Raw genomic sequence first — 11,859 nt, 5'->3', positions numbered from 1 at the left:
TTGTGAACATTATTTGAAACATGAGCAGTTTTGGACATCTCAAACATTTTCTAAAAGCGAAGACATTTTGAATTCCCAGAAAACAGTACTGAAAAGCTACGCTACGTTAGATAAATGGGCCGGGCCACCCAGAGAGCTCGCCTGTGCGAAAGGGCCATTTATTGGACGCATTTACCGGTATGTTTTTAGGCCGGGCCCAAGAAGGAGAAGGGGTTCGCGGAGAGGCGTTAGTTGCAAATAGGAGTTGCCCTGCCTGCTCAAGCACCCTCAGCCGCCGCCTCCTCCACCTCCAGTCCTCCCCCCACCGGCGCCACCCTCAGCCGCCGCCTCGCCCTCCATACCCCACCTCGCCTCTGCCTGCATATCTCGTCACCGCGGCATCTATCCATGACGGAGCTAAACCCTAAGCCCAAGTCCGCAAAGAAAGCGAGGAAGGCCGCCGCTGGTGGGGGGGAGGAGGGCATGGACTCGCTCAAGTCCGATGTAATCCCCAAGCTGAAGTCCAGCAAGAAATCAAAGAAGCCCGCCGCCGACGAGGGTGAAGAGAAGGGCGCGGACGCGCTCAAGTCCGACGTAAGTCCCGAACCGAATCCCACCAAGAAGAAGAAGAAGAAGAAGAAGCCCGCCGCCGGTGGGGAGGAGGATGACATTGGCGCGATCAAGTCCGACGTCGCCTCGTTCGCCTCATCGCTGGGACTTGTCCCCGGCGCCGGCAACTCCTCCGGGTTCGACGACTCCGACTTCCGCAAGTCGGGCCCCATGAGCGCCCCCAAACCGCCCAAGCACCCCCAAACCCCAGAAGCGCCCGCAAACACCGATCCCCCCCAACACCCTAAACCTACCAAGAAGCCGCATCCTCTCGAGCTCCATGGCCCTCATACCGCCGCCACCACCAGTGCCACCACCAATTACCCGCTTGTAAAGGCCGGTGCTCTCTCCGGGCAGTGGTATGCTGATGCTGCTGAGCTGGAGGTCAGGGTCCTAGGCGACCGTAAGCATGCCGCACCAGCAGTGGGGCTTCAGGAGATGCAGCGGATGGTGGAGCGGAAGCGGGAGCTGGCGGAGAAGCTCATGGCGCAATACTCGAGGGAGTATGACTCGGTGCGGCGGGGAACTGGTGATCTGAAGCTCCTGGAGATGTCGGCCAAGTCTGGTACATCAGCCGATAAGGTGTCGGCGTTCACATGTCTAGTCGAGGACAATCCAATTGCAAACATGAGGGCGCTTGACTCTCTCCTCGGTGAGTTGCACTATTGAAATGCTCATCGTGGTTGCGTATTGAACAAATTGAGGCAATAATGCTTCGTAGATCATGGAAACAGAGCTAGATTACATTTGAGATTCTTCCTGTATCTAGACACTGAGCTAGGGAAGAATGTTTTGAAGTGATCCTGATTCCTGACAACTTATCAACTTTTACAATCACAGTGGCAGTTTTTTTAATCTCATGTAAGTATGTAATGCTTGAGTAAAAGTGGCATTTGGAAGCAATTTGATTGCATTAAATGTGACTGCAACTAGGAAAATATCCAGTGTTTCAGATCAAAAATGAATCATGAATGTTAGATGGAAATCGCATAAATGTTAGACCTTTTAAGATATAAAACCAACTTGAAGTCACTAGAAAAACTTAGATGAGTATCATATGTTTGTTATGTGCAGTAGGCTTTATTTAGTGGCAGATGCCCGCCATAGGTTTGGACTATTAGCATTGCTGTCATTCGGTAGTGTATGGTCGGCAACTTAGTATAATCAGTTAATCACTGCCACTGGTCTTATGTGAACACCAGCGAGGTCTTTGTCAGTGAATGCGTTCCTTGCCACTGGAGAAAGATTGCTCAGGTTTACGAGATGACTCACTTTGTTGAGTTGAAGTTACCGTCTGCATCTACTTTCATCTTCTCGTAGATTTCCTTTTGAAAACTGAGGTTGCGGTTTTATTCTGGTACTTAATAATATAAGTATGTAGTCAATCCTTTTAGAACTAGAACCTCGCCGGGCTATCCAGATACATAAGGCCATCATGACATCGATGAAGTAGCACAATTTTCAGATAAATTCCACCATCTATTGAAAAGTTAAGGTCTATCATGAATGGCAAATCTATATCGTTTCAAATCACAGGCTTTTAATTGTGAACTATCAGTTTTTGCTATATAACATGCAGTTCAGCTAAGATGGATATTGCTTGGACAAAGCTTTATGTCTGTGCATACAGGAAATTAGCTTTCTTGCAGTTCTAAGTTTGTGAAGCATGTTTTGTTTTGTTTTGTTTTGGGTTACTTCATATTTTTTGTTTGCAATCTTCGGTATAGCTGGACTTTCAATGTCAATATGCCGTTTTGGAGATCATCTTGTTTCTGTTCTCTTCTTTGATAAGTATTCTAAAGAGGTTCTTTCTGTTTTTTGGAAACGAAATTACAACAGGTATGGTAGCATCAAAGGTTGGTAAAAGGTATGCATTCACAGGCTTTGATGCATTGAGGGAGTTGTTCGAAATGAGGTTAGCATCTTCTGAACTCTTTTCTTTTGTTACCTTGTAGCTATAGAACCTTTCCCTCCTGAGGACACACTAAAGCAAAATCGGTGGCATTTATCTTGTTATATTTCTTACCTTATTTTCCTTGAATCTTACTGCCATTTCTCAAATTGGAACTCATCCTTGCGGGAGCCACTTGAATGGGCTGCACCATTGGTCTTTTATTAGGCGTAAAGGCTCCCTTCTTTACTGGTGCGAATATGCTTTCCAATTGATTATTCTTTGTTTTGTGTTTTCTAGACTGCTAGGCTTACACAAGTTCAGGCACAAGAAGTTACATGCCCGCAAAAGCATTTCGTAGCACATGCACTTGAAGCTTGCACGGCTTGATTTTCCCGCATAGCAATTTCTTGCTCTTAACATCTGACTAGACTGTCTCATGTTACTGGCTTTGGTTTCCATCTATTCCCTTGTTGGTTCGGGAATGATGTGCAGCTGTTCCATCCCCTGTTCTTTGGTTTTATTGAGACAGTCATGTGGGAATGCTAATTTTAGAAGAATCACGCTGCATGTGTACAAACGAATGGAGAGGGCCACGGCTGTTTTATGAGTGACACTTTCTCGAACATTAACCAGACTAATTAATTAGCACTGCCAGATTTATTTTCTTACGGCATAAGCTCTCTGTTTTCTTTTATTTCTTGTCATCATGGTTATTGAATATTGATGACATTCTCTTGCTAGGTTATTGCCTGATCGTAAGTTGAAAAGTCTTATTCAGCGCCCATTAGACATTTTACCTGAAACAAAAGATGGCTACTCGCTTCTCCTATTCTGGCATTGGGAAGACTGCTTGAAACAGAGGTATTTCTCACTCCACTATGTATCTGGCTATTTACATTTCAGTCATCCAGGATCCAAGTAGATGCCATATGTAGGTCCGGACTCTGGAAGAAATAAGCCTTCAATTTAGGAACACTTTATTATCGAATGAAGGCACTAGACTTTTTATCTTGCCATTGTTATATGTGACACCTTTATTATTATTCTATTGGTCAGCATTTTAAATGTGTCACATATAACAATGGCAAGATATATGTGACACCTTTCTCTTGCCTGGTCATTGTTATATGTGACACCTTGATGGCTGGCATGTGGGACCCATTACCATTGTTACATGTGACACCTTTATCTTGCCTGGTCATTGATTTTTTTTCAGTTTTGAATGTTATGATTAATACTATTACAGGTATGAGAAGTTTGTTATTGCACTGGAGGATGCGTTAAAAGATATGCTGCCAAGCCTGAAGGACAAAGCAATGAAGGTTAGCCCAAATCGTGGATTCATATGGAACAAACTTTTTTATTTGCTCTCATTCTGGGCAAAGACTAGCATTATACCGTCACAGAATGAAAGAATCAATTGGGGAACTTATAGTGGGGCATATCCTATCATTTTCTACATCACATCTGATACTTGGAAATATCGAAAACAGTAAAGTAGTTGTGAAAAATCAAAACATAATCGCAAACATCCGGCAAGATGCATTGGAGCTGCGATAGAAATTGCTATTACCCCCGTTCCTAAATATAAGACGTTTTGGCGGTTCAAATTGAACTGCCAAAACGTCTTATATATAGAAACGGAGAAGAACAGTACGATTTTGAGGCAGCTAAGCATGGTTTGCCTCGACAAACTTGCATAACATCTAATCTAGCTTTGACCATATTGTGAGTGGAGATATGTTGATGCTGTACCAAATGTACTAAATCTCGGGATCAGCTGTTGAATTGATACCGCGTCATCTTTCAAACCGATTTAACACGGAATTATCAAGCCATAATAGAATTTCAAGTCAGTTACTTATCCAGATATGTCTTACGTTTTAATATCTTGGCGGAAACTAGCTATTTCCTGCAGGGAACTTGATTCCTGGCAGGCACCAGAAAACTTTAAAACCAAACTAGTTTTGTAACTGAATATGAAGATTTGAGTAGAAGTTTCTGGCGGCAATTTTGTCGAACCAACCGAAGTTCTCCAGGAACTGGTGAAAGCAAAATTACCTAATTAAATAGAACATCAGGAGGTTCAAAACTGGTCCTTGCCTGCAACTGCTTGGTTTCCAATTCCTGGTCAATCTGGAAGCTCGGCCACTGGTCCTCATGAGATCTGGGAAATGGCTGGCATTTTATTTTGAGGATTTACTTATCCTAGCCTCGTAAAATAGACATGCTTCCACTGATTTGTGCTATTACTATCATTAAGAGTATTTTGTGTTTCCTTGTCATGAAATGTGTCTTGTTTGTTGTTTTCCTCTTTTCTCTGCAGACAGTTTCTGCCCTTCTAAAGAGTAAATCTGAACAGGAACGCCGGTTACTTACAGCTCTTGTTAACAAAGTAAGTTGTCACTTTTCTGCCATTTCTCCATTTTCACTTGTTATGATGTACCCAAAGCAGATATGATTAATTTATAGTGCAATGTTATATATATTACTTATGATAAGCAATACCTTACGGGCAGCGGCTTTATTCTTAGTCATCGTGATGCAAACTATTGCAGCTTGGAGATCCTGAAAGGAGGGCAGCATCAAGTGCCGCATATCTGTTAACAGGTCTTCTGTCCACTCATCCAAATATGAAGGTATATGCATTTGTCATAAATTGTCTGTTCGATCAGTATAGTTAACTACGTTATATTTTTCTCACGAAATCAATAAAAAACTTAACACTTGTGTGTTCTCGGACATTTTAAATTTGCAGATGGTTGTGATAGATGAGGTGGACTCATTTCTGTTCAGACCACATGTTGGGCTTCGGGCCAAATACCAAGCCGTATGTTATTGTTTCCGTTACTATTTTATTCAAACATTGGTTCTGAATTTCATACACAGAGCGCATTGGTAAATTGGTTCTCTTACAGATAACATTTGTGTAAAGTTTTACTTTCTGAATACCGGGATATGCTCATCTATCCAAACTACGATGTATTTATTTTAAATGTGCTATCTTGCCTTCTAAACTAAAGTTGTTATTGTACAGGTCAACTTTTTGAGCCATATTTTTCTTACCAGTAAAGGAGATGGACCTAAAATTGCAAAACGGTTGGTGGATGTCTACATTGCGGTTTTCAAGGTTTGGACGTGGTTCATAAGTGTATAATTCTTGCTGTGCTTAGGCGTTCTTACTGGCGATGACCCTTCTCCTGCCAACGTTTAGTTTACTTTCATCACATCCTCAGTTCGCCATCTTGTTGGCCCTATTTTCTTTTAAACTTCTGAAGTTCACATCATATTTCAATTTTGTTTCTACGGCTTTATGTTCATCCTCATAGTCTCCTCACCTGTATGGGGTTAATTGCTTTTAAATATTTGAAGTTGTCTTTATTGTTCTGTGGCACTGTTGTCAGGTACTCATGTCTTGCCCTCGTGATAGTAAAGGAGAAAAACAAAGTAAACATGGCAAGAAAAAGGTTGAAAATGGGAAAACAAAGGGGCGAGAGGACAAGGTCAACGACTCCAATTCACATGGAAACCATGAAATGGATCCACCAGCAGGAACAGATTTAGAGATGGATTCCCGCCTTCTCTCTGCCCTTTTATCTGTATGTCTCACACTCTGCAGACTTGCCTAGTACTGTCTTTGCTTCGTCGTGTTATGTGCTAACAGTATGCTTACATATGCCCCTTTTTTTGTGCTCAGACTGGTTCCTGACTTGTGTCTCTAGTTCTTATTGATAGTTCATCTTATGCAGGGCGTAAATAGAGCGTTACCATATGTTGCAAGCTCTGAAGTTGATGATATTGTGGAAGTTCAGACACCAATTCTTTTTAGACTGGTGAGGTTATTAACCAGTGAAAGTACATTGCTGAGTTGTTCTCTGAAGGACATAATAGCTTCCTGTAAAGATCCTAACTAGCAATTTTTTTGTTGCATGTAGGTTCACTCTGAGAACTTCAATGTTGGTGTTCAGGCGTTAATGCTTTTATATCAGATCTCCACAAAAAATCAGATAGCAAGTGACCGTTTTTACCGTGCGTTATATGCGAAACTTTTGAGTCCTTCAGCTGTTACTTCATCAAAGGTTTCAGTTGCCGGCCCTTTTGCCATGCTTTCTGTGTGTTCTTTATTTTAGTGTACTTTGATCTTTGAACAATAACATGGTTTATAGATCTCTTCCCTGGCACAAGATAACCATGAAGAAAGTAGCTCTGCGCCTCACCCTTATATGTTGTTAGGCATCTTTCTATAGTTTACCTGACTAATCATGTCTTGCATATTTCAGCCGGAATTATTTCTGGGTCTGTTGGTGAAAGCAATGAAGAACGATGTAATGCTGAAGAGAGTAGCTGCATTTTCGAAGCGTCTGCTTCAGGTATGTTTTCTAACGATGCGAATATATTACTTAAATTTGCTAGAAGTTCGTAATCACAGAAATGGTTGTCGTGGGCTCCCGACATATAAGCCGATTATGCCTTAATCAGTTACCTGTCGCCCAGGACGAGCATAAAGGACTAACATTAGTTACGCTACTACTATACAGCACTAACACCACTGCCCACTGGAACTAAAAACTACACAGCTGCACATGAAAGTTCCAAGTGGAAATTCCCCAGAAGTTGCAAATTCTGTGCAAATGGGATTCATAAGTAAGTCCTAATTTGTAGTAATATGGAAGAGTATGTTGTACATAGATGCAATCATGCAAAATTTCAGGTCTAAATTACGTCATTTCCAACATACAAAGGTAAATACTTGAGTTGTATCACAGCTATGACCACCACACCCTAGGTTGTATCAGAAACGGTGTCTGCTATGCCTCTTGTACTAGTTTTGATGGGCCCACGATGGGGTTAGTCTTAGGGATATGATTACAGGGTGGGAGTGAACAAAAATATCGTTACAAACACTAAATAATAATAAAAAATCCCAATTTTTGTGTGGACAAAGATTCATGAGTGCGTGATGCCCGTGCCAAATTTCAGAGCATTTGGATGTCTGAGTAGCTCTCAGCAAAAAAGACAAATTTGGGGTCTGAAAAACTTTACTGTTTGTGCACTGTTGGGACCTGATTTTGTTGTTTTTGCTGAGAGCTACTCAGATGTCCAGATGCTTTGAAGTTTGGCACGCATCTCACGCACTCAAAGATCTTCCATGAAAAAAACCCCGGATTTTTTGAATTTACTGTTCACCAGGTGCAGATGAGCCTGGGTTCAGAATTGGATATTAGGTGATGTTGTCATTATCTGAGTACTAACCAGTAAAAGAATAAGATATGTTCCCGCAATATGATTAGAGCCAAGTTCACACTTGGTCACAAAACAATATTAACCACATGGTTTGTGCTGTTCTTATTTCTGTTTTACACCATTTTTGTGATAGTAGGATTGTCAAGTAGAAACTCCCACTGCAACTCTTATGCCTGTTTTACATGCTTCGTGATTTGTGATATTTTAGAAAAGAACTAGAACTGATATTTTGAAATATGACATAAAAGTGACAATATCATAAGGGATGTGTTTGTATTTTATTTATATATTATATTTTCCACCACCCACTTGTCCTACAGTGGGATGTGGGAAAAGGGAAAGAAATCTGGGCGAAGGCTTTTAAAATCTAATCGTTGTTTAGACTATAATTACAAATCCGAAATATTGAATCTTTTAGTTTTACCTGTATTATTTGTGATTATGGAATTGAATGGAACTAGGGATGCTCTAATAACTAAATTGTGATGTCTCTGAACAGGTGGCTCTTCAACGCCCTCCACAGTATGCTTGTGGATGCCTTTTCATACTGTCTGAGGTCCTTAAAACAAAGCCACCATTATGGTATGTGGTTACTTGTCAATACCATATGATCTCACTGAATTTTATTGAGTACATAATTTACATCAAAATCTTCAGGACGATTGTGCTCCAGAATGAATCTGTCGATGATGGTATCGAACACTTCGAAGACATAGTAGAGAATCCTGAGGACCCTGCTATTGCTTCAACAAGTCCAATCAAACAGGATAGTATGTTGGCTTCACTTGAGAAATACAATTCTGACAGCGAGGATGATTCTGATGCTACGAAACAAGTAAAAGTGTCCGCTAGTGATGAGAAGGGTCAAACCAATGCATCAGCTGAGGGGTCGACATCACATGTATTATATAATCCACGACACAGAGAGCCTTCTTACTGGTATTGTCTTTTTAATCCTATATTTTGCATGAAATTTTCAGATTATGTTTGATAATGCAAGGATAGAAATATGGGTATGCATCATGTTAATTTGGATTAGCTCTACTATCTGATCCAGGTGTATAATAAATTTCCGTTTATTTCTTTTGAAACGCTAGTGGCAATATCGTGTAGCATTCTTGATAATCTAGTTCATCTCAAAATGCTATACTGTTGCAATCCAATTACAAGAAAAAATTCAAATAGAATTGGCCACTTGGTATACAAAATCAGTCACCATTTTTTGACAAGATCCCTAATAATCTATAACATCATACTATTTCACAATTTTCTCTCCTTTTTTGTACTTTGTTACAAATACAAACAATGTTCTTGATCACTCGTGCTTTTTGTTGTGTTCTCAGCAACGCAGATCGTGCTAGTTGGTGGGAGCTAACGTTATTGGCCTCACATGTGCACCCGTCAGTATTTACAATGGCTAGGACATTGCTATCTGGAAACAATATTGTCTATAATGGTGATCCATTGACAGACCTGTCGCTTCCTGCCTTCCTTGACAAATTCATGGAGAAGAAACCAAAAGGAAACCGCATTGCTGAAGGGAAATGGCATGGTGGATCACAAATTGCACCAGCTAAAAAGGTATGAATTTGTTATTTGCCTTTACTTTCTTTTGTTGAATTTGAATTGTTCATCTTGTGTTGTTTCTCTTCTAAGATGTTTTATCTCTGGATTTTACAATGACTTCTTCATGTTTTTTATTTTTTAACTTGTGGAAAAAAACATCACCTATATAGCTGTCAACTTGTCATATATTCGTTCTGTCATGGTTCCCATAATCTCTTGTAGCTTCACCAATATGAGGGGACCGCATTAGTATCATTCCAGTGCCTTTTGTCACGTAGCAGATACTGTCCGTGTGTGTCATGGACAGTACACTAGTAAAGTAGTAATCACTCGTATACTGTTCACATGTTCGTTACTTCCTTTGAGTTAGTGCTATCTTTTGTGTGCTTCCATCGTTTAGGCAGTGGCTGCATAAGAATATTCATTGTTACATTTGGAATTAAGTGAGAATATCCTGCAGCTATGGCCTATGGGCATGCGCCATTTAGGTCCAGTGACACCTTGATCAGGCCTAAGTGTCATTTCACAAGCATTTCCTGCATATGTATGCTCTTCATAATTAATTTGAACATTCATACGTAAAATCAACCTGTCTATACATCTGAAAGTACGTGATGATTTCTAGTTTGTCTTGGCAACTATAAAAATAACTGCATATGTTTTACCTGATCTCATGTTTAGTGATGACCTTTGACTATCTTTTCGGTTATGGATTCTATCATCATGTGACAGCACATGTGGCACTCCCTCTTCATATATACGAGTTGTCACTGCCGCAATTCTGTTGGCTGATCTATGTACGTCTGTGTGTGTGTTTGTGTCTGCAGCTTGACCTGAATCATCATCTCATTGGACAAGATCTGCTAGAATTGGCAGAAAATGAAGTTCCTCCAGAAGATGTTGTTTTCCACCGCTTCTACATGAACAAGACAGGCCCTATTAAGCCCAAGGCAAAGAAGAAAGCTTCAGTTCTGGATGAAGATACTGGAGAGCTCTTAGCTGATGACGTTGATGATGTCAGTGATGAAAGTGATGACGAGATGCAGGAGGTGGATGAAAGTGATGACGAGATGCAGGAGCTGGAAGATGAGTCTGCGGAGGATGGAGAATATGACTACGACAATCTGGACGCCAAGGCATTTGAGGAGGAAGGGGATTTGCTTAGAGATGACAGTGATGCTGATGTGTTGGATGACATTTCAGATGACGACGAGGATGATGATGAAGATGATGGTCTTAACATGTCATATGTGGACGAGAGTGCTGACGATTCAGATGATGATGTTACCGATGTAAAGGCTGCAGCTGCAGCCCGTGGGCAAAAGCGAAAGAGCCGCTCAACTCCATTTGCAAGTCTAGAAGAGTACGAACATCTCATGGAGGGGGAGGCTGAGAAGTCTACTTTGAAGAAGCAGCGGAAGCACAAGGAAGCTGGGGACAGTGTGGGCCGTAAGGAGAGAGGACAGAAACAGTCGGGATCACGGAGGTCCAAGAGATCTGAATGAGAATGAGCTTATACCATGTTGGAAAATGTTTGTGGCGATGTTGCTCGCTAAAGTTTTGTAGTTTTGGAAGACGCAAGCGGCTGGCAACATGTTGGTCTTACCTTCTGGCACTCGCCGCCACCAGTTCCTCTCCGCCCGTCCTTTTGCCGGTGTGGACGCGCTAGCTCTTGCAGGAAGAAAGACCGGCGTGTGATCAGGCTCGGAGAATTAACCAATCAGTCATCATCTCGTCTAGGCGTGTAACAGCTTGGATTCTCTAATTTTGACATTTTTTGTATGTTGCATACATTTTTTTCCTACATTATGTAAACCGGGTGCATGAAGAAGCTATATCCACCTAAATTTGTTATTTTTTCATAAAATATCTGGGAAATATCTGCGCTAAACATATAATAAGAACATCCACAGCATGGATAAAATGGGTATCCTTAAATCCGAGAGCCATAATAGACATGGAGATTATTATTGTTACTAGGAAAACCCTCCGAGAGAACTGCCAAGATCTCCCACCCTTAGCATGGAAAACTGGCAAGCAATATTCAACATGTCACACTGCACATTAGAGGCCTCTATCTGACAGAGGGGCACGTCCAATGTAAATGCAAAATGTTTAGGGTCTGTCTATATTACATCTGGAGTAGATGATTATCTCACATCTAACATGATGTTACACCCTTTTTGTGGCCCTCTCATTGACAACTTCCTCTCGCTGGTTTGTTATTTTCTGTTTGTTTGATGGTTGTCCAGCTTTTTTTTTTGAGGGGATGATGGTTGTCCAGCTAAGTTTATCCTTTGATGCTAAACAAGCTAACTGCGTCAACGATTGGGCCGGTACACAGCTACGCACCGAGGTGTGCTGGTTTGTAGCACACGAGAAAAACTCGTAAGTGTGCCTGTTTCCTCTAAAATAAAACGAGAAAAAGTTATCGAAAGGATAAGGGCAGTTAAGCAGGAATCGAACTCCCAAGCTACGACTCTTAACATGTCTTATAGCCTCTAGAACAAATGGATGTTTGTGACAACTGATCAGCGCAAATATTTGACAACTCACTGCAACGATCA

General features: G+C 41.2%; 1 protein-coding gene across 2 annotated transcripts; it reads left to right on the top strand.

The window, feature by feature from the left end:
- The first annotated feature begins 237 nt into the window (after positions 1 to 237).
- On the top strand, positions 238 to 11,159 carry LOC123127603 (CCAAT/enhancer-binding protein zeta). Of its 2 annotated transcripts, XM_044547353.1 has the most exons (17): positions 238 to 1,240; positions 2,428 to 2,503; positions 2,708 to 2,731; positions 3,224 to 3,343; positions 3,729 to 3,804; positions 4,809 to 4,877; positions 5,041 to 5,121; positions 5,241 to 5,312; positions 5,520 to 5,612; positions 5,887 to 6,081; positions 6,232 to 6,315; positions 6,418 to 6,561; positions 6,763 to 6,852; positions 8,226 to 8,308; positions 8,384 to 8,665; positions 9,070 to 9,307; positions 10,120 to 11,159. In XM_044547353.1, exons 1-17 carry the CDS (start codon positions 388 to 390, stop codon positions 10,795 to 10,797), a joined length of 3,258 nt encoding a protein of 1,085 aa, XP_044403288.1. In that variant the 5' UTR covers positions 238 to 387; the 3' UTR covers positions 10,798 to 11,159. The 2 variants fall into 2 exon arrangements, with proteins under 2 accessions (XP_044403288.1, XP_044403289.1); XM_044547354.1 differs by lacking the exon at positions 2,708 to 2,731 and having other exon boundaries at positions 240 to 1,240.
- The last annotated feature ends 700 nt before the right edge of the window (positions 11,160 to 11,859 follow it).

Source organism: Triticum aestivum, chromosome 6A, assembly GCF_018294505.1.
Source record: "Triticum aestivum cultivar Chinese Spring chromosome 6A, IWGSC CS RefSeq v2.1, whole genome shotgun sequence".
NCBI classification, from domain to species: Eukaryota; Viridiplantae; Streptophyta; class Magnoliopsida; order Poales; family Poaceae; genus Triticum; species Triticum aestivum.
Note: the sequence above shows the minus strand (reverse complement) of the source record. Positions and strands in the feature narration are given on the sequence as shown.